General features: G+C 50.1%; 1 protein-coding gene across 4 annotated transcripts in view; it reads left to right on the top strand.

The window, feature by feature from the left end:
- The window catches only part of LOC140411248 (phosphofurin acidic cluster sorting protein 1-like), a 911,105-nt gene that overhangs the window by 371,166 nt on the left and 517,125 nt on the right, over nt 1–22,814 (top strand). For all 4 annotated transcript variants that reach the window (XM_072500372.1, XM_072500373.1, XM_072500371.1 and 1 more), the window contains 2 exons: nt 6,698–6,791; nt 7,324–7,404. In XM_072500372.1, coding sequence (XP_072356473.1) covers nt 6,698–6,791; nt 7,324–7,404 — 175 coding nt within the window. The remainder of the gene's footprint in view (nt 1–6,697; nt 6,792–7,323; nt 7,405–22,814) is intronic.

Below are 22,814 nucleotides of genomic sequence, written 5' to 3'. Positions count from 1 at the left end.
GGAAGGCAGTGCAGGTGTCCCCTGCGGTCATCTCCCTCCAAGACAGGTATACCGTTTTGGATACTGTTGGGGGAGATGGCTCACCAGGGGAAGGCAGCAGTAGCCAGGTTCATGGCACTATGGCTGGCTCTGCTGTACAGAAGGGCGGGAAAAAGAGTGGAAGGGCTATAGTCATAGGGGATTCAATTGTAAGGGGAGTAGATAGGCGGTTCTGTGGTCAAAAACGAGACTCCCGAATGGTATGTTGCCTCCCAGGTGCACGGGTCAGAGATGTCTCAGATCGGCTGCAGAACATTCTGAAGGTGGAGGGTGAACAGCCAGTTGTCGTGGTGCATATAGGCACCAATGATATAGGAAAAAAATGGGATGAGGTGCTACAAGCAGAATTTGGGGAGTTAGAAGCCAAGTTAAAAAGTCGGACCTCAGAGGTAGAAATCTCAGAATTGCTACCAGTGCCCCGTGGTAGTCAGAGTAGAAATGAAAGAATGGGCAGGATGAATGCGTGGCTTGAGAGATGGTGCAGGAGGGAGGGGTTCAGATTTTTGGGACATTGGGACTGGTTCTGGGGGAGGTGGGACTACTACAAATTGGACGGTCTACACCTGGGCCGGACTGGAACCAATGTCCTTGGGGGTGCTTTTGCTGACGCTGTTGGGGAGGGTTTAAACTAATGTGGCAGGGGGATGGGAACCAAATGAGGACGTTAGTGGACAGTAAGGAGGTAGTAACTGTGGTAGGCTATATTAGCGGTACCGCGGTACCTAGGTGGGATTTACATTATACTGTAGTATGAGTGGTGGAACCTGCCTGCTGGTTCCGCCCAGCAGGCGGAGTATAAGAGTCTGTGTTTCACCCACAGCAGTCATTCTGTCCCGGAGCTGCCGGGGTAACTACTTGTTCATTAAACCTTCAATTGGACTACAATCTCGCTTCAGTAGTGATTGATCATGCATCAGTAACTAAAGCCAAGTCAGCGTGACTAAGGGGAAGATTAGGCAGGGAGCAGATGTTGAACGCAAAGGGACTGGTGGTCTGAGGCGCATTTGTTTTAATGCAAGAAGTGTAGTAGGTAAGGCAGATGAACTTAGGGCTTGGATTAGTACCTGGGAGTATGATGTCATTGCTATTACTGGGACTTGATTGAGGGAAGGGCAAGATTGGCAACTAAATATCCCAGGGTATAGATGCTTCAGGCAGGATAGAGAGGGAGGTAAAAGGGATGGAGGAGTTGCATTACTGGTCAGACAGGATATCACAGCTGTGCTGAAGGAGGGCACTAAGGAGGACTCGAGCAGTGAGGCGATATGGACAGAGCTCAGAAATAGGAAGGGTGCGGTAACAATGTACAGACCTCCCAACAGCGAGCGTGAGATAGAGGTACAAATATGTAAACAGATTATGGAAAGATTATTATCTCTCCCTCAATGCCAGCAAAACTAAAGAGCTGGTCATTGACTTCAGGAAGCAAAGTACTGTACACACCCCTGTCAGCATCAACGGGGCCGAGGTGGAGATGGTTAGTTTCAAATTCCTAGGGGTGCACATCACCAAAAATCTGTCCTGGTCCACCCACGTTGACGCTACCACCAAGAAAGCACAACAGCGCCTATACTTCCTCAGGAAACGAAGGAAATTCGGCATGTCCACATGCCACATGTTGCCACATGTCCACAAAAGTTAATGTTGTGGAGGAGAATGCTGAGACCCAGGCTATTAGAATAGATGGCATTGAGGTACATCGGGAAGAGGTGTTGGCAATTCTGGACAGGCTGAAAATAGATAAGTCCCCGGGGCCTGATGGGATTTATCCTAGGATTCTCTGGGAAGCCAGGGAAGAGATTGCTGGGCCTTTGGCTTTGATTTTTATGTCATCATTGGCTACAGGAATAGTGCCAGAGGACTGGAGGACAGCAAATGTGGTCCCTTTGTTCAAGAAGGGGAGTAGAGACAACCCCAGCAACTATAGGCCGGTGAGCCTCACGTCTGTTGTGGGTAAAGTCTTGGAGGGGATTATAAGAGACAAGATTTATAATCATCTAGATAGGAATAATATGATCAGGGATAGTCAGCATGGCTTTGTGAAGGGTAGGTCATGCCTCACAAACCTTATTGAGTTCTTTGAGAAGGTGACTGAACAGGTAGACGAGGTAAGAGCAGTTGATGTGGTGTATATGGATTTCAGTAAAGCGTTTGATAAGGTTCCCCACGGTAGGCTATTTCAGAAAATACGGAGGCTGGGGATTGAGGGTGATTTAGAGATGTGGATCAGAAATTGGCTAGCTGAAAGAAGACAGAGGGTGGTGGTTGATGGGAAATGTTCAGAATGGAGTTCAGTTACAAGTGGCGTACCACAAGGATCTGTTCTGGGGCCGTTGCTGTTTGTCATTTTTATCAATGACCTAGAGGAGGGCGCAGAAGGGTGAGTGAGTAAATTTGCAGACGACACTAAAGTCGGTGGTGTTGTCAACAGTGCGGAAGGATGTAGCAGGTTACAGAGGGACATAGATAAGCTGCAGAGCTGGGCTGAGAGATGGCAAATGGTGGTTAATGTAGAGAAGTGTGAGGTGATTCACTTTGGAAGGAATAACAGGAATGCGGAATATTTGGCTAATGGTAAAGTTCTTGGAAGTGTGGATGAGCAGAGGGATCTAGGTGTCCATGTACATAGATCCCTGAAAGTTGCCACCCAGGTTGATAAGGTTATGAAGAAGGCCTATGGAGTGTTGGCCTTTATTGGTAGAGGGATTGAGTTCCGGAGTCAGGAGGTCATGTTGCAGCTGTGCAAAACTCTGGTACGGCCGCATTTGGAGTATTGCGTACAGTTCTGGTCACCGCATTATAGGAAGGACGTGGAGGCTTTGGAGCGGGTGCAGAGGAGATTTACCAGGATGTTGCCGGGTATGGAGGGAAAATCTTATGAGGAAAGGCTGATGGACTTGAGGTTGTTTTCGTTAGAGAGAAGACGGTTAAGAGGAGACTTAATAGAGGCATACAAAATGATCAGGGGGTTAGATAGGGTGGACAGTGAGAGCCTTCTCCTGCGGATGGAAATGGCTGGCACGAGGGGACATAGCTTTAAATTGAGGGGTAATACAGAGGTCAGAGGTAGGTTCTTCACGCAAAGAGTGGTGAGGCCGTGGAATGCCCTACCTGCAACAGTAGTGAACTCGCCAACATTGAGGGCATTTAAAAGTTTATTGGATAAACATATGGATGATAATGGCATAGTGTAGATTAGATGGCTTTTGTTTCGGTGCAACATCGTGGGCCGAAGGGCCTGTACTGCGCTGTATCGTTCTATGTTAACCCGTACCAACTTTTACAGATGCACCATAGAAAGCATCCTATCTGGCTGCATCACAGCCTGGTATGGCAACTGCTCGGCCCAGGACCGCAAGAAACTTCAGAGAGTCGTGAACACCGCCCAGTCCATCACACAAACCTGCCTCCCATCCATTGACTCCATCTACACCTCCCGCTGCCTGGGGAAAGCAGGCAGCATAATCAAAGATCCCTCCCACCCGGCTTGCTCATTCTTCCAACTTCTTCCATCAGGCAGGAGATACAGAAGTCTGAGAACACGCACGAACAGACTCAAAAACAGCTTCTTCCCTGCTGTTACCAGACTCCTAAACGACCCTCTTATGGACTGACCTCATTAACAGTACACCATGTATGCTTCACCCGATGCCGGTGCTTATGTAGTTACATTGTATATGTTGTGTTGCCCTATTATGTATTTTCTTTTATTCCCTTTTCTTTCCATGTATTTAATGATCTGTTGAGCTGCTCGCAGAAAAATACTTTTCACTGTACCTCGGTACACGTGACAATAAACAAATCCAATCCAATCCAAGATGTAGGAGCAACAGGGTGGTGGTGATAGGAGATTTAATTTTCCCAACATTGACTGGGATACACTTAGTGTCAGAGGTCTAGATGGAGCAGAATTTGTAAGGAGCATCCAGGAGGGTTTTGTCGAGCAGTATGTAAATAGTCCAACTCGGGAAGGGGCCATACTGGACCTGGTGTTGGGGAATGAGCCCGGCCAGGTGGTTGAAGTTTCAGTCGGGGATTACTTTGGGCATAGTGATCACAATTCCGTAAGTTTGAGAATACTCATGGACAAAGCCGAGAGTGGTCCTGAAGGAAGAGTGCTCAATTGGGGGAAGGCCAACTATACCAAAATTCGGCGGGAGCTGGGGAATGTGGATTGGGAGCAGCTGTTTGAAGGTAAATCCACATTTGATATGTGGGAGGCTTTTAAAGAGAGGTTGATTAGAGTGCAGGACGGACATGTCCCTGTGACAATGAGGGATAGAAATGGCAAGATTAGGGATGACAGGTGAAATTGTGAGACTAGCTAAGAGGAAAAAGGAAGCATACATAAGGGTCTAGGCGACTGAAGACAGACAAAGCTTTGGAAGAATATGTGGAATGTAGGACCAATCTGAATCGAGGAATCAAGAGGGCTAAAAGGGGTCATGAAATATCTTTAGCAAAAAGGATTAAGGAAAATCCCAAAGCCTTTTATTCATATATAAGGAGCAAGAGGGTAACTAGAGAAAGGGTTGGCCCACTCAAGGACAAAGGAGGAAAGTTATGCATGGAGTCAGAGAAAATGGGTGAGATTCTTAACGAGTACTTTGCATCGGTATCCACCGAGGAGAGGGACATGACGGATGTTGAGGTTAGGGATAGATGCTTGATTACTCTAGATCAAGTCGGCATAAGGAGGGAGGATGTGTTGGGTATTCTAAAAGGCATTAAAGTGGACAAGTCCCCAGGTCCAGATGGGATCTATCCCAGGCTACTGAGGGAGATGAGAGAGGAAATAGCTGGGGCCTTAACAGATATCTTTGCAGTATCCTTGAACACGGGTGAGGTACCAGAGGACTGGAGAATTGCTAATGTTGTCCCCTTGTTTAAGAAGGGTAACAGGGATAATTATAGACCGGTGAGCCTGACGTCAGTGGTAGGGACGCTGCTGGAGAAGGTACTGACAGATAGGATCTATTCCCATTTGGAAGAAAATGGGCTTATCAGTGATAGGCAACATGGTTTTGTGCAGGGAAGGTCATGTCTTACCAACTTAATAGAATTCTTTGAGGAAGTGACAAAGTTGATTGATGAGGGAAGGGCTGCAGATGTCATATACATGGACTTCAGTAAGGCGTTTGATAAGGTTCCCCACGGTAGGCTGATGGAGAAAGTGAAGTCTCATGGGGTCCAGGGTGTACTAGCTAGATGGATAAAGATCTGGCTGGGCAATAGGAGATAGAGAGTAGTAGTGGAAGGGAGTTTCTCAAAATGGAGAACTGTGACCAGTGGTGTTCCACAGGAATCCGTGCTGGGGCCACTGTTGTTTGTGATATACATAAATGATCTGGAGGAAGGTAAAGGTGGTCTGATTAGCAAGTTTGCAGATGACACTAAGATTGGTGGAGTAGCAGATAGTGAAGGGGACTGTCAGAGAATACAGCAGAATATGGATAGATTGGCGAGTTGGACGGAGAAATGGCAGATGGAGTTCAATCCGGGCAAATGCGAGGTGATGCATTTTGGAAGATCCAATTCAAGAACAAACTATATGGTAAATGAAAATGCCCTGGGGAAAATTGATGTACTGAGAGATCTGGGTGTTCAGGTCCATTGTACCCTGAAGGTGGCTGCGCAGGTCGATAGAGTGGTCAAGAAGGCATATGGCATGCTTTCCTTCATTGGAAGGGGTATTGAGTACAAGAGTTGGCAGGTCATGTTACAGTTGTATAGGACTTTGGTTCGGCCACATTTGGAATACTGCGTACAGTTCTGGTCGCCACATTACCAAAAGGATGTGGATGCTTTGGAGAAGGTGCAGAGGAGGTTCACCAGGATGTTGCCTGGTATGGAGGGCACTAGCTATGATGAAAGGTTGAGTAGATTAGGATTATTTTCATTAGAAAGACGGAGGTTGAGGGGGGACCTCATTGAGGTCTACAAAATCATGAGAGGTATAGACAGGGTGGATAGCAAGAAGTGGGGGACTCAATTACTAGGGGTCACGAGTTCAAGGTGAGAGGGGAAAGGTTTAAGGGAGATATGCATGGAAAGTTCTTTACACAGAGGGTGGTGGTGCCTGGAACGCATTGTCGGTGGAGGTGGTAGAGGCGGGCATGATAGCGTCATTTAAGATGTATCTAGACAGATACATGAATGGGCGGGGAACAGAGGGATACAGATCCTTCGAAAATAGGCGACAGTTTTAGATAGAGGATCTGGATCGAATTCTAGTAAGTTGGAGGGCCGAAGAGCCTGTTCCTGTGCTGTAATTTTTCTTTGTTCGTCTTTGTCCTCTTTAGTGATTTTTTATTTCTGGTTGGCTGTCTGTGGGAATCCTTTAGTGCGATTAGCTGCTTGGGCAGTTTGATGACAGCACTGTAGCTCCATGTTGGAAACTCCCATTAAAGAATGTGGTAATCTGCTGCACAAGAAGAGGGAGCGTTCTTGGCGCAATGTTCTCTATATCGCTCAGCAACACTTGTTTCAACATCAGTGGTCAGCACCCAGCGTCTGACAGGCATCAAAGAAAGTGTGAATAGGAAAGTTTCCTTCATCCATCACATCCTCGCTCGAATGTGGTACAGAAACATCTCAGTCTGTTTGTTCCTCTATGTATATGAAAAGGGTAACGTGCATTTTCTTCCCCTTCTTACAGGCCATTTTTTGAAGGAATGTCACATTCCAGCTCGCAAACCGAGATTGTCAGCCTCCAGAGCCACAAGAGCCAGAGGGGGGAACAAGGAAGCCCAGTGAGTCACTCCCAGCATAACTCATGTATTTTCTCTAGAACTGGTGAAGCTTCACTCCCAGCCCAGACAGTCACTATTGTAAGTGAAGATAAGGGAATTACAAGACAAACACACAACCAGGAATGCAAAGCTATAAACTGCCTTACCGACAAATGTGGACAGCATTTTCTAACCATTGCCTATCCAGTTCAAACGTATTCATCCGAACTATGTTGCACTGTCCGCTCTGAAGTGGTCATCCTCACTCCCCACTCCTTGCCTCTCATCGTGCCCTATAGCTGATAAACCCAGCAGGCAAAGTGAACTGGACTTCTGGCAAGAATTTGGTTATGTTTGGATGCACCTGAGCCATGTTCAACATTGTAAAACTGTTGATCTAGCCTTGAAACTGGCCTCCTGCATTCTGATAAATTCATCTTTCCCATTCCGTGGTAACTATATGATTTACAAATTGCTGGAGTATAAGATGTAAGGATAGTGGATTAAACAATACAATCACTGTAATACCTCTCCTGCCTTTCTCCCCTGACAGGCAGAACTGTGTCCAGCAGAGATTAAGGATGCAAGTAACACCAGTCTGCAGGAAGAGGCTAGTGTCGAAGCTGTGTCCCTGGTAAGCAACATATTCCAGAACAGCTGTCATTGTTACTCAGACCGTGCAGGGTGACAGGGACTGTGTCACAAAGGTGTGCAGGTGATAGGGACTGTGCTACACAGAGTGTGCAGGGTGACAGGGACTGTGCTACACAGAGTGTGCAGGGTGACAGGGACTGTGTTACACAGAGTGTGCAGGGTGACAGGGACTGTGTTACACAGAGTGTGTAGAGTGACAGGGACTGTGTTACACAGAGTGTGCAGGGTTACAGAGACTGTGTTGCACAGAGTGTGCAGGGTGACAGGGACTGTGTTACACCGAGTGTGCAGGGTGACAGGGACTGTGTTACACAGAGTGTGCAGGGTGACAGGGACTGTGTTACACCGAGTGTGCAGGGTGACAGGGACTGTGTTACACAGTCTGTGCAGGGTTACAGAGACTGTGTTACACAGAGTGTGCAGGGTGACAGGGACAGTGTTACACAGAGTGTGGAGGGTGACAGGGACTGTGTTACACAGAGTGTGCAGGGTGACAGGGACTGTGGTACACAGAGCGTGCAGGGTGACAGGGGCTGTGTTACACCGAGTGTGCAGGGTGACAGGGACTGTGTTACACAGTCTGTGCAGGGTTACAGAGACTGTGTTACACAGAGTGTGCAGGGTGACAGGGACTGTGTTACACAGAGTGTGGAGGGTGACAGGGACTGTGTTACACAGAGTGTGCAGGGTGACAGGGACTGTGGTACACAGAGCGTGCAGGGTGACAGGGACTGTGTTACACAGAGTGTGGAGTGTGACAGGGACTGTGTTACTGAGACTGTGCGGGGTGATAGGGACTTTGTTACACAGACTGTGCAGGGTTACAGAGACTGTGTTACACAGAGTTTGCAGGGTGATAGGGACTTTGTTACACAGACTGTGCAGGGTTACAGAGACTTTGTTACACAGAGCGTGCAGGGTGACAGGGTCTGTGTTACATAGAGTGTGGAGGGTGACAGGGACTGTGTTACACAGAGTGTGCAGCGTGACAGGGACTGTGTTACACAGTCTGTGGAGTGTTAGAGGGACTGTGTTACACACAGTGTGCAGGGTGACAGGGTCTGTGTTACACAGAGTGTGCAGGGTGACAGGGTCTGTGTTACACAGAGTGTGCAGGGTAACAGGGACTGTGTTACACAGAGTGTGTAGAGTGACAGGGACTGTGTTACACAGAGTGGGCAGGGTTACAGAGACAGTGTTACACAGAGTGTGCAGGGTGACAGTGACTGTGTTACACAGAGTGTGCAGGGTGACAGGGACTGTGTTACACAGAGTGTGCAGGGTGACAAGGACTGTGTTGCACAGAGTGTGCAGGGTTACAGAGACTGTGTTACACAGAGTGTGCAGGGTGACAGGGACTGTGTTACACAGAGTGTGGAGGGTGACAGAGACTGTGTTACACAGAGTGTGCAGGGTGATAGGGACTGTGTTACACAGACTGTGCAGGGTTACAGAGACTGTGTTGCACAGAGTGTGCAGGGTGACAGGGACTGTGTTACACAGAGTGTGCAGGGTTACAGAGACTGTGTTACACGGAGTGTGCAGTGTGACAGTGACTGCGTTACACAGAGTGTGCAGCATGACATGGACTGTGTTACACAGAGTGAGTAGGGTGATAGGGACTGTGTTACACAGAGTGTGCAGGGTGTCATGGATGGTGTTACACAGTGTGCAGGGTGACAGGGACTGTGTTACACAGAGTGTGCAGGATGACATGGACTGTGTTCCACAGAGTGTGCAGGGAGACAGGGACTGTGTTACACAGAGTGTGCAGGGTGACAGGGTCTGTGTTACACAGAGTGTGGAGGGTGACAGGGACTGTGTTACACAGAGTGTGCAGGGTGACAGGGACTGTGTTACACAGTCTGTGGAGTGTTAGAGGGACTGTGTTACACACAGTGTGCAGGGTGACAGGGTCTGTGTTACACAAAGTGTGCAGGGTGACAGGGTCTGTGTTACACAGAGTGTGCAGGGTGACAGGGACTGTGTTACACAGAGTGTGTAGAGTGACAGGGACTGTGTTACACAGAGTGGGCAGGGTTACAGAGACAGTGTTACACAGAGTGTGCAGGGTGACAGGGACTGTGTTACACAGAGTGTGTAGGGTGACAGGCACTGTGTTACATTGAGTGTGCAGGGTGACAAGGACTGTGTTGCACAGAGTGTGCAGGGTTACAAAGACTGTGTTACACAGAGTGTGCAGGGTGACAGGGACTGTGTTACACCGAGTGTGCAGGGTGACAGGGACTGTGTTACACAGTCTGTGCAGGGTTACAGAGACTGTGTTACACAGAGTGTGCAGGGTGACATGGACTGTGTTACACAGAGTGTGGAGGGTGACAGGGACTGTGTTACTGAGACTGTGCAGGGTGATAGGGACTGTGTTACACAGACTGAGCAGGGTTACAGAGACTGTGTTACACCGAGTGTGCAGCGTGACAGGGACTTTGTTACACAGAGAGTGCAGGGTGACGGGGACTGTGTTACACAGAGTGTGCAGGGTTACAGAGACTGTGTTACACGGAGTGTGCAGTGTGACAGTGACTGTGTTACACAGTGTGCAGGGTGACAGGGACTGTGTTACACAGAATGTGCAGGATGACATGGACTGTGTTCCACAGAGTGTGCAGGGAGACAGGGACTGTGTTACACAGAGTGTGCAGGGTGATGGGGACTGTGTTACACAGAGTGTGCAGGGTGTCATGGACTGTGTTACACAGTGTGCAGGGTGACAGGGACTGTGTTACACAGAGTGTGCAGGATGACATGGACTGTGTTCCACAGAGTGTGCAGGGAGACAGGGACTGTGTTACACAGAGTGTGCAGGGTGACAGGGTCTGTGTTACACAGAGTGTGCAGCGTGACAGGGACTGTGTTACACAGAGCGTGCAGGGTGACCGGGTCTGTGTTACATAGAGTGTGGAGGGTGACAGGGACTGTGTTACACAGTCTGTCGAGTGTTAGAGGGACTGTGTTACACACAGTGTGCAGGGTGACAGGGTCTGTGTTACACAGAGTGTGCAGGGTGACAGGGACTGTGTTACACAGAGTGTGTAGAGTGACAGGGACTGTGTTACACAGAGTGGGCAGGGTTACAGAGACAGTGTTACACAGAGTGTGCAGGGTGACAGGGACTGTGTTACACAGAGTGTGTAGGGTGACAGGCACTGTGTTACATTGAGTGTGCAGGTTGACAAGGACTGTGTTGAACAGAGTGTGCAGGGTTACAGAGACTGTGTTACACAGAGTGTGCAGGGTGACAGGGACTGTGTTACACCGAGTGTGCAGGGTGACAGGGACTGTGTTACACAGAGTGTGCAGGGTGACAGGGACTGTGTTACACCGAGTGTGCAGGGTGACAGGGACTGTGTTACACAGTCTGTGCAGGGTTACAGAGACTGTGTTACACAGAGTGTGCAGGGTGACAGGGACTGTGTTACACAGAGTGTGGAGGGTGACAGGGACTGTGGTACACAGAGCGTGCAGGGTGACAGGGACTGTGTTACACAGTCTGTGCAGGGTTACAGAGACTGTGTTACACAGAGTGTGCAGGGTGACAGGGACTGTGTTACAAAGAGTGTGCAGGGTTACAGAGACTGTGTTACACCGAGTGTGCAGCGTGACAGGGACTTTGTTACACAGAGTGTGCAGGGTGACAGGGGCTGTGTTACACCGAGTGTGCAGGGTGACAGGGACTGTGTTACACAGTCTGTGCAGGGTTACAGAGACTGTGTTACACAGAGTGTGCAGGGTGACAGGGACTGTGTTACACAGAGTGTGCAGGGTGACAGGGACTGTGTTACACCGAGTGTGCAGGGTGACAGGGACTGTGTTACACAATCTGTGCAGGGTTACAGAGACTGTGTTACACAGAGTGTGCAGGGTGACAGGGACTGTGTTACACAGAGTGTGCAGGGTGACAGGGACTGTGTTACACAGAGTGTGTAGAGTGACAGGGACTGTGTTACACAGAGTGTGCAGGGTTACAGAGACTGTGTTGCACAGAGTGTGCAGGGTGACAGGGACTGTGTTACACCGAGTGTGCAGGGTGACAGGGACTGTGTTACACAGAGTGTGCAGGGTGACAGGGACTGTGTTACACCGAGTGTGCAGGGTGACAGGGACTGTGTTACACAGTCTGTGCAGGGTTACAGAGACTGTGTTACACAGATTGTGCAGGGTGACAGGGACAGTGTTACACAGAGTGTGGAGGGTGACAGGGACTGTGTTACACAGAGTGTGCAGGGTGACAGGGACTGTGGTACACAGAGCGTGCAGGGTGACAGGGGCTGTGTTACACCGAGTGTGCAGGGTGACAGGGACTGTGTTACACAGTCTGTGCAGGGTTACAGAGACTGTGTTACACAGAGTGTGCAGGGTGACAGGGACTGTGTTACACAGAGTGTGGAGGGTGACAGGGACTGTGTTACACAGAGCGTGCAGGGTGACAGGGACTGTGGTACACAGAGCGTGCAGGGTGACAGGGACTGTGTTACACAGAGTGTGGAGTGTGACAGGGACTGTGTTACTGAGACTGTGCGGGGTGATAGGGACTTTGTTACACAGACTGTGCAGGGTTACAGAGACTGTGTTACACAGAGTGTGCAGGGTGATAGGGACTTTGTTACACAGACTGTGCAGGGTTACAGAGACTTTGTTACACAGAGCGTGCAGGGTGACAGGGTCTGTGTTACATAGAGTGTGGAGGGTGACAGGGACTGTGTTACACAGAGTGTGCAGGGTGACAGGGACTGTGTTACACAGTCTGTGAAGTGTTAGAGGGACTGTGTTACACACAGTGTGCAGGGTGACAGGGTCTGTGTTACACAGAGTGTGCAGGGTGACAGGGTCTGTGTTACACAGAGTGTGCAGGGTGACAGGGACTGTGTTACACAGAGTGTGTAGAGTGACAGGGACTGTGTTACACAGAGTGGGCAGGGTTACAGAGACAGTGTTACACAGAGTGTGCAGGGTGACAGGGACTGTGTTGCACAGAGTGTGTAGGGTGACAGGCACTGTGTTACATTGAGTGTGCAGGGTGACAAGGACTGTGTTACACAGAGTGTGTAGAGTGACAGGGACTGTGTTACACAGAGTGGGCAGGGTTACAGAGACAGTGTTACACAGAGTGTGCAGGGTCACAGGGACTGTGTTACACAGAGTGTGTAGGGTGACAGGCACTGTGTTACATTGAGTGTGCAGGTTGACAAGGACTGTGTTGAACAGAGTGTGCAGGGTTACAGAGACTGTGTTACACAGAGTGTGCAGGGTGACAGGGACAGTGTTACACCGAGTGTGCAGGGTTACAGAGACAGTGTTACACAGAGTGTGCAGGGTGACAGGGACTGTGTTACACAGAGTGTGTAGGGTGACAGGCACTGTGTTACATTGAGTGTGCAGGGTGACAAGGACTGTGTTGCACAGAGTGTGCAGGGTTACAGAGACTGTGTTACACCGAGTGTGCAGGGTGACAGAGACTGTGTTACACAGAGTGTGCAGGGTGACAGGGACTGTGTTACACAGAGTGTGCAGGGTGACAGGGACTGTGTTACACAGAGTGTGCAGGGTGACAGGGACTGTGTTACTCAGAGTGTGGAGGGTGACAGGGACTGTGTTACACAGAGTGTGCAGGGTGACAGGGTCTGTGTTACACAGAGTGTGGAGGGTGACAGAGACTGTGTTACACAGACTGTGCAGGGTTACAGAGACTGTGTTACACAGAGTGTGCAGGGTGACAGGGACTGTGTTGCACAGAGTGTGCAGGGTGACAGGGACTGTGTTACACAGACTGTGCAGGGTTACAGAGACTGTGTTGCACAGAGTGTGCAGGGTGACAGGGACTGTGTTACACAGAGTGTGCAGGGTTACAGAGACTGTGTTACACGGAGTGTGCAGTGTGACAGTGACTGTGTTACACAGAGTGTGCAGCATGACATGGACTGTGTTACACAGAGTGAGTAGGGTGATAGGGACTGTGTTACACAGAGTGTGCAGGGTTACAGAGACTGTGTTACATAGAGTGTGCAGTGTGACATGGACTGTGTTACACAGAGTGAGTCGGGTGATAGGGACTGTGTTACACAGAGTGTGCAGGGTGTCATGGATGGTGTTACACAGTGTGCAGGGTGACAGGGACTGTGTTACACAGAGTGTGCAGGATGACATGGACTGTGTTCCACAGAGTGTGCAGGGAGACAGGGACTGTGTTACACAGAGTGTGCAGGGTGACAGGGTCTGTGTTACACAGAGTGTGGAGGGTGACAGGGACTGTGTTACACAGAGTGTGCAGGGTGACAGGGACTGTGTTACACAGTCTGTGGAGTGTTAGAGGGACTGTGTTACACACAGTGTGCAGGGTGACAGGGTCTGTGTTACACAAAGTGTGCAGGGTGACAGGGTCTGTGTTACACAGAGTGTGCAGGGTGACAGGGACTGTGTTACACAGAGTGTGTAGAGTGACAGGGACTGTGTTACACAGAGTGGGCAGGGTTACAGAGACAGTGTTACACAGAGTGTGCAGGGTGACAGGGACTGTGTTACACAGAGTGTGTAGGGTGACAGGCACTGTGTTACATTGAGTGTGCAGGGTGACAAGGACTGTGTTGCACAGACCTCGACAGGACCTCGAGGGTTGTAATCTCGGGATTACTCCCTGTGCCACGTGCCAGTGAGGCTAGAAATAGGAAGATAGAGCAGACAAACACGTGGCTAAACAGCTGGTGTAGGAGGGAGGGTTTCGGTTATCTGGACCACTGGGAGCTCTTCCGGGGCAGGTGTGACCTGTATAAGATGGACGGGTTGCATCTAAACCGGAGAGGCATAAATATCCTGGCCGCGAGATTTGCTAGTGTCACACGGGAGGGTTTAAACTAGTATGGCAGGGGGGTGGGCACGGGAGCAATAGGTCAGAAGGTGAGAGCGTTGAGGGAGAACTAGGGAATATGGACAGTGTGGCTCTGAGGCAGAGCAGACGGGGAGAAGTTGCTGAACACAGCGGGTCTGGTGGCCTGAAGTGCATATGTTTTAATGCAAGGAGCATTACGGGTAAGGCAGATGAACTTAGAGCTTGGATTACTACTTGGAACTATGATGTTGTTGCCATTACAGAGACCTGGTTGAGGGAAGGGCAGGATTGGCAGCTAAACGTTCCAGGTTTTAGATGTTTCAGGCGGGATAGAGGGGGATGTAAAAGGGGAGGCGGAGTTGCGCTACTTGTTCAGGAGAGTATCACAGCTATACAGCGAGAGGACACCTCAGAGGGCAGTGAGGCTATATGGGTAGAGATCAGGAATAAGAAGGGTGCAGTCACAATGTTGGGGGTATACTACAGGCCTCCCAACAGCCAGCGGGAGATAGAGGAGCAGATAGGTAGACAGATTTTGGAAAAGAGTAAAAACAACAGGGTTGTGGTGATGGGAGACTTCAACTTCCCCAATATTGACTGGGACTCACTTAGTGCCAGAGGCTTAGACGGGGCAGAGTTTGTAAGGAGCATCCAGGAGGGCTTCTTAAAACAATATGTAAACAGTCCAACTAGGGAAGAGGCGGTACTGGACCTGGTATTGGGGAATGAGCCCGGCCAGGTGGTAGATGTTTCAGTAGGGGAGCATTTTGGTAACAGTGACCACAATTCAGTAAGTTTTAAAGTACTGGTGGACAAGGATAAGAGTGGTCCGAGGATGAATGTGCTAAATTGGGGGAAGGCTAATTATAACAATATTAGGCGGGAACTGAAGAGCATAGATTGGGGGCGGATGTTTGAGGGCAAATCAACATCTGACATGTGGGAGGCTTTCAAGTGTCAGTTGATAGGAATACAGGACAGGCATGTTCCTGTGAGGAAGAAAGACAAATACGGCAATTTTCGGGAACCTTGGATGACGAATGATATTGTAGGCCTCGTCAAAAAGAAAAAGGAGGCATTTGTCAGGGCTAAAAGGCTGGGAACAGACGAAGCCTGTGTGGCATATAAGGAAAGTAGGAAGGAACTTAAGCAGGGAGTCAGGAGGGCTAGAAGGGGTCATGAAAAGTCATTGGCAAATAGGGTTAAGGAAAATCCCAAGGCTTTTTACACTTACATAAAAAGCAAGAGGGTAGCCAGGGAAAGGGTTGGCCCACTGAAGGATAGGCAAGGGAATCTATGTGTGGAGCCAGAGGAAATGGGCGAGGTACTAAATGAATACTTTGCATCAGTATTCACCAAAGAGAAGGAATTGGTAGATGTTGAGTTTGGAGAAGGGGGTGTAGATAGCCTGGGTCACATTGTGATCCAAAAAGACGAGGTGTTGGGTGTCTTAAAAAATATTAAGGTAGATAAGTCCCCAGGGCCTGATGGGATCTACCCCAGAATACTGAAGGAGGCTGGAGAGGAAATTGCTGAGGCCTTGACAGAAATCTTTGGATCCTCGCTGTCTTCAGGGGATGTCCCGGAGGACTGGAGAATAGCCAATGTTGTTCCTCTGTTTAAGAAGGGTAGCAAGGATAATCCCGGGAACTACAGGCCGGTGAGCCTTACGTCAGTGGTAGGGAAATTACTGGAGAGAATTCTTAGAGACAGGATCTACTCCCATTTGGAAGCAAATGGACGTATTAGTGAGAGGCAGCACGGTTTTGTGAAGGGGAGGTCGTGTCTCACTAACTTGATAGAGTTTTTCGAGGAGGTCACTAAGATGATTGATGCAGGTAGGGCAGTAGATGTTGTCTATATGGACTTCAGTAAGGCCTTTGACAAGGTCCCTCATGGTAGACTAGTACAAAAGGTGAAGTCACACGGGATCAGGGGTGAACTGGCAAGGTGGATACAGAACTGGCTAGGCCATAGAAGGCAGAGGGTAGCAATGGAGGGATGCTTTTCTAATTGGAGGGCTGTGACCAGTGGTGTTCCACAGGGATCAGTGCTGGGACCTTTGCTCTTTGTAGTATATATAAATGATTTGGAGGAAAATGTAACTGGTCTGATTAGTAAGTTTGCAGACGACACAAAGGTTGGTGGAATTGCGGATAGCGATGAGGACTGTCTGAGGATACAGCAGGATTTAGATTGTCTGGAGACTTGGGCGGAGAGATGGCAGATGGAGTTTAACCTGGACAAATGTGAGGTAATGCATTTTGGAAGGGCTAATGCAGGTAGGGAATATACAGTGAATGGTAGAACCCTCAAGAGTATTGAAAGTCAAAGAGATCTAGGAGTACAGGTCCACAGATCACTGAAAGGGGCTACACAGGTGGAGAAGGTAGTCAAGAAGGCATACGGCATGCTTGCCTTCATTGGCCGGGGCATTGAGTATAAGAATTGGCAAGTCATGTTGCAGCTGTATAGAACCTTAGTTAGGCCACACTTGGAGTATAGTGTTCAATTCTGGTCGCCACACTACCAGAAGGATGTGGAGGCTTTAGAGAGGGTGCAGAAGAGATTTACCAGAATGTTGCCTGGTATGGAGGGCATAAGCTATGAGGAGCGATTGAATAAACTCGGTTTGTTCTCACTGGAACGAAGGAGGTTGAGGGGCGACCTGATAGAGGTATACAAAATTATGAGGGGCATAGACAGAGTGGATAGTCAGAGGCTTTTCCCCAGGGTAGAGGGGTCAATTACTAGGGGGCATAGGTTTAAGGTGAGAGGGGCAAAGTTTAGAGTAGATGTACGAGGCAAGTTTTTTACGCAGAGGGTAGTGGGTGCCTGGAACTCACTACCGGAGGAGGTAGTGGAGGCAGGGACGATAGGGACATTTAAGGGGCATCTTGACAAATATATGAATAGGATGGGAATAGAAGGATACGGACCCAGGAAGTGTAGAAGATTGTAGTTTAGTCGGGCAGTATGGTCGGCACGGGCTTGGAGGGCCGAAGGGCCTGTTCCTGTGCTGTACATTTCTTTGTTCTTTGTTGTTCTTTGGTTACAGAGACTGTGTTACACAGAGTGTGCAGGGTGACAGGGACTGTGTTACACCGAGTGTGCAGGGTGACAGGGACTGTGTTACACAGTCTGTGCAGGGTTACAGAGACTGTGTTACACAGAGTGTGCAGGGTGACATGGACTGTGTTACACAGAGTGTGGAGGGTGACAGGGACTGTGTTACTGAGACTGTGCAGGGTGATAGGGACTGTGTTACACAGACTGAGCAGGGTTACAGAGACTGTGTTACACCGAGTGTGCAGCGTGACAGGGACTTTGTTACACAGAGAGTGCAGGGTGACGGGGACTGTGTTACACAGAGTGTGCAGGGTTACAGAGACTGTGTTACACGGAGTGTGCAGTGTGACAGTGACTGTGTTACACAGAGTGTGCAGCATGACATGGACTGTGTTACACAGAGTGTGCAGTGTGTCATGGACTGTGTTACACAGTGTGCAGGGTGACAGGGACTGTGTTACACAGAATGTGCAGGATGACATGGACTGTGTTCCACAGAGTGTGCAGGGAGACAGGGACTGTGTTACACAGAGTGTGCAGGGTGATGGGGACTGTGTTACACAGAGTGTGCAGGGTGTCATGGACTGTGTTACACAGTGTGCAGGGTGACAGGGACTGTGTTACACAGAGTGTGCAGGATGACATGGACTGTGTTCCACAGAGTGTGCAGGGAGACAGGGACTGTGTTACACAGAGTGTGCAGGGTGACAGGGTCTGTGTTACACAGAGTGTGCAGCGTGACAGGGACTGTGTTACACAGAGCGTGCAGGGTGACAGGGTCTGTGTTACATAGAGTGTGGAGGGTGACAGGGACTGTGTTACACAGTCTGTCGAGTGTTAGAGGGACTGTGTTACACACAGTGTGCAGGGTGACAGGGTCTGTGTTACACAGAGTGTGCAGGGTGACAGGGACTGTGTTACACAGAGTGTGTAGAGTGACAGGGACTGTGTTACACAGAGTGGGCAGGGTTACAGAGACAGTGTTACACAGAGTGTGCAGGGTGACAGGGACTGTGTTACACAGAGTGTGTAGGGTGACAGGCACTGTGTTACATTGAGTGTGCAGGTTGCCAAGGACTGTGTTGAACAGAGTGTGCAGGGTTACAGAGACTGTGTTACACAGAGTGTGCAGGGTGACAAGGACTGTGTTACACCGAGTGTGCAGGGTGACACGGACTGTGTTACACAGAGTGTGCAGGGTGACAGGGACTGTGTTACACCGAGTGTGCAGGGTGACAGGGACTGTGTTACACAGTCTGTGCAGGGTTACAGAGACTGTGTTACACAGAGTGTGGAGGGTGACAGCGACTGTGGTACACATAGCGTGCAGGGTGACAGGGACTGTGGTACACAGTCTGTGCAGGGTTACAGAGACTGTGTTACACAGAGTGTGCAGGGTGACAGGGACTGTGTTACAAAGAGTGTGCAGGGTTACAGAGACTGTGTTACACCGAGTGTGCAGCGTGACAGGGACTTTGTTACACAGAGTGTGCAGGGTGACAGGGGCTGTGTTACACCGAGTGTGCAGGGTGACAGGGACTGTGTTACACAGTCTGTGCAGGGTTACAGAGACTGTGTTACACAGAGTGTGCAGGGTGACAGGGACTGTGTTACACAGAGTGTGCAGGGTGACAGGGACTGTGTTACACCGAGTGTGCAGGGTGACAGGGACTGTGTTACACAGTCTGTGCAGGGTTACAGAGACTGTGTTACACAGAGTGTGCAGGGTGACAGGGACTGTGTTACACAGAGTGTGCAGGGTGACAGGGACTGTGTTACACAGAGTGTGTAGAGTGACAGGGACTGTGTTACACAGAGTGTGCAGGGTTACAGAGACTGTGTTGCACAGAGTGTGCAGGGTGACAGGGACTGTGTTACACCGAGTGTGCAGGGTGACAGGGACAGTGTTACACAGAGTGTGGAGGGTGACAGGGACTGTGTTACACAGAGTGTGCAGGGTGACAGGGACTGTGGTACACAGAGCGTGCAGGGTGACAGGGGCTGTGTTACACCGAGTGTGCAGGGTGACAGGGACTGTGTTACACAGTCTGTGCAGGGTTACAGAGACTGTGTTACACAGAGTGTGCAGGGTGACAGGGACTGTGTTACACAGAGTGTGGAGGGTGACAGGGACTGTGTTACACAGAGTGTGCAGGGTGACAGGGACTGTGGTACACAGAGCGTGCAGGGTGACAGGGACTGTGTTACACAGAGTGTGGAGTGTGACAGGGACTGTGTTACTGAGACTGTGCGGGGTGATAGGGACTTTGTTACACAGACTGTGCAGGGTTACAGAGACTGTGTTACACAGAGTGTGCAGGGTGATAGGGACTTTGTTACACAGACTGTGCAGGGTTACAGAGACTTTGTTACACAGAGCGTGCAGGGTGACAGGGTCTGTGTTACATAGAGTGTGGAGGGTGACAGGGACTGTGTTACACAGAGTGTGCAGGGTGACAGGGACTGTGTTACACAGTCTGTGAAGTGTTAGAGGGACTGTGTTACACACAGTGTGCAGGGTGACAGGGTCTGTGTTACACAGAGTGTGCAGGGTGACAGGGTCTGTGTTACACAGAGTGTGCAGGGTGACAGGGACTGTGTTACACAGAGTGTGTAGAGTGACAGGGACTGTGTTACACAGAGTGGGCAGGGTTACAGAGACAGTGTTACACAGAGTGTGCAAGGTGACAGGGACTGTGTTACACAGAGTGTGTAGGGTGACAGGCACTGTGTTACATTGAGTGTGCAGGGTGACAAGGACTGTGTTGCACAGAGTGTGCAGGGTGACAGAGACTGTGTTACACAGAGTGTGCAGGGTGACAGGGACTGTGTTACACAGAGTGTGTAGGGTGACAGGCACTGTGTTACATTGAGTGTGCAGGGTGACAAGGACTGTGTTGCACAGAGTGTGCAGGGTGACAGAGACTGTGTTACACAGAGTGTGGAGGGTGACAGAGACTGTGTTACACCGAGTGTGCAGCGTGACAGGGACTTTGTTACACAGAGTGTGCAGGGTGACAGGGACTGTGTTACACAGAGTGTGCAGGGTTACAGAGACTGTGTTACACGGAGTGTGCAGTGTGACAGTGACTGTGTTACACCGAGTGTGCAGCATGACATGGACTGTGTTACACAGAGTGAGTAGGGTGATAGGGACTGTGTTACACAGAGTGTGCAGGGTGACAGGGACTGTGTTACACAGAGTGTGCAGGATGACATGGACTGTGTTCCACAGAGTGTGCAGGGAGACAGGGACTGTGTTACACAGAGTGTGCAGGGTGACAGGGTCTGTGTTACACAGAGTGTGGAGGGTGACAGGGACTGTGTTACACAGAGTGTGCAGGGTGACAGGGACTGTGTTACACAGTCTGTGGAGTGTTAGAGGGACTGTGTTACACACAGTGTGCAGGGTGACAGGGTCTGTGTTACACAAAGTGTGCAGGGTGACAGGGTCTGTGTTACACAGAGTGTGCAGGGTGACAGGGACTGTGTTACACAGAGTGTGTAGAGTGACAGGGACTGTGTTACACAGAGTGGGCAGGGTTACAGAGACAGTGTTACACAGAGTGTGCAGGGTGACAGGGACTGTGTTACACAGAGTGTGTAGGGTGACAGGCACTGTGTTACATTGAGTGTGCAGGGTGACAAGGACTGTGTTGCACAGAGTGTGCAGGGTTACAGAGACTGTGTTACACAGAGTGTGCAGGGTGACAGGGACTGTGTTACACCGAGTGTGCAGGGTGACAGGGACTGTGTTACACAGTCTGTGCAGGGTTACAGAGACTGTGTTACACAGAGTGTGCAGGGTGACATGGACTGTGTTACACAGAGTGTGGAGGGTGACAGGGACTGTGTTACTGAGACTGTGCAGGGTGATAGGGACTGTGTTACACAGACTGAGCAGGGTTACAGAGACTGTGTTACACCGAGTGTGCAGCGTGACAGGGACTTTGTTACACAGAGAGTGCAGGGTGACGGGGACTGTGTTACACAGAGTGTGCAGGGTTACAGAGACTGTGTTACACGGAGTGTGCAGAGTGACAGGGACTGTGTTACACAGAGTGTGCAGCATGACATGGACTGTGTTACACAGAGTGTGCAGTGTGTCATGGACTGTGTTACACAGTGTGCAGGGTGACAGGGACTGTGTTACACAGAATGTGCAGGATGACATGGACTGTGTTCCACAGAGTGTGCAGGGAGACAGGGACTGTGTTACACAGAGTGTGCAGGGTGATGGGGACTGTGTTACACAGAGTGTGCAGGGTGTCATGGACTGTGTTACACAGTGTGCAGGGTGACAGGGACTGTGTTACACAGAGTGTGCAGGATGACATGGACTGTGTTCCACAGAGTGTGCAGGGAGACAGGGACTGTGTTACACAGAGTGTGCAGGGTGACAGGGTCTGTGTTACACAGAGTGTGCAGCGTGACAGGGACTGTGTTACACAGAGCGTGCAGGGTGACAGGGTCTGTGTTACATAGAGTGTGGAGGGTGACAGGGACTGTGTTACACAGTCTGTCGAGTGTTAGAGGGACTGTGTTACACACAGTGTGCAGGGTGACAGGGTCTGTGTTACACAGAGTGTGCAGGGTGACAGGGACTGTGTTACACAGAGTGTGTAGAGTGACAGGGACTGTGTTACACAGAGTGGGCAGGGTTACAGAGACAGTGTTACACAGAGTGTGCAGGGTGACAGGGACTGTGTTACACAGAGTGTGTAGGGTGACAGGCACTGTGTTACATTGAGTGTGCAGGTTGACAAGGACTGTGTTGAACAGAGTGTGCAGGGTTACAGAGACTGTGTTACACAGAGTGTGCAGGGTGACAGGGACAGTGTTACACCGAGTGTGCAGGGTGACAGGGACTGTGTTACACAGAGTGTGCAGGGTGACAGGGACTGTGTTACACCGAGTGTGCAGGGTGACAGGGACTGTGTTACACAGTCTGTGCAGGGTTACAGAGACTGTGTTACACAGAGTGTGCAGGGTGACAGGGACTGTGTTACACAGAGTGTGGAGGGTGACAGGGACTGTGGTACACAGAGCGTGCAGGGTGACAGGGACTGTGTTACACAGTCTGTGCAGGGTTACAGAGACTGTGTTACACAGAGTGTGCAGGGTGACAGGGACTGTGTTACAAAGAGTGTGCAGGGTTACAGAGACTGTGTTACACCGAGTGTGCAGCGTGACAGGGACTTTGTTACACAGAGTGTGCAGGGTGACAGGGGCTGTGTTACACCGAGTGTGCAGGGTGACAGGGACTGTGTTACACAGTCTGTGCAGGGTTACAGAGACTGTGTTACACAGAGTGTGCAGGGTGACAGGGACTGTGTTACACAGAGTGTGCAGGGTGACAGGGACTGTGTTACACCGAGTGTGCAGGGTGACAGGGACTGTGTTACACAGTCTGTGCAGGGTTACAGAGACTGTGTTACACAGAGTGTGCAGGGTGACAGGGACTGTGTTACACAGAG

Source organism: Scyliorhinus torazame, chromosome 4, assembly GCF_047496885.1.
Source record: "Scyliorhinus torazame isolate Kashiwa2021f chromosome 4, sScyTor2.1, whole genome shotgun sequence".
NCBI lineage: Eukaryota > Metazoa > Chordata > Chondrichthyes > Carcharhiniformes > Scyliorhinidae > Scyliorhinus > Scyliorhinus torazame.
Note: the sequence above shows the minus strand (reverse complement) of the source record. Positions and strands in the feature narration are given on the sequence as shown.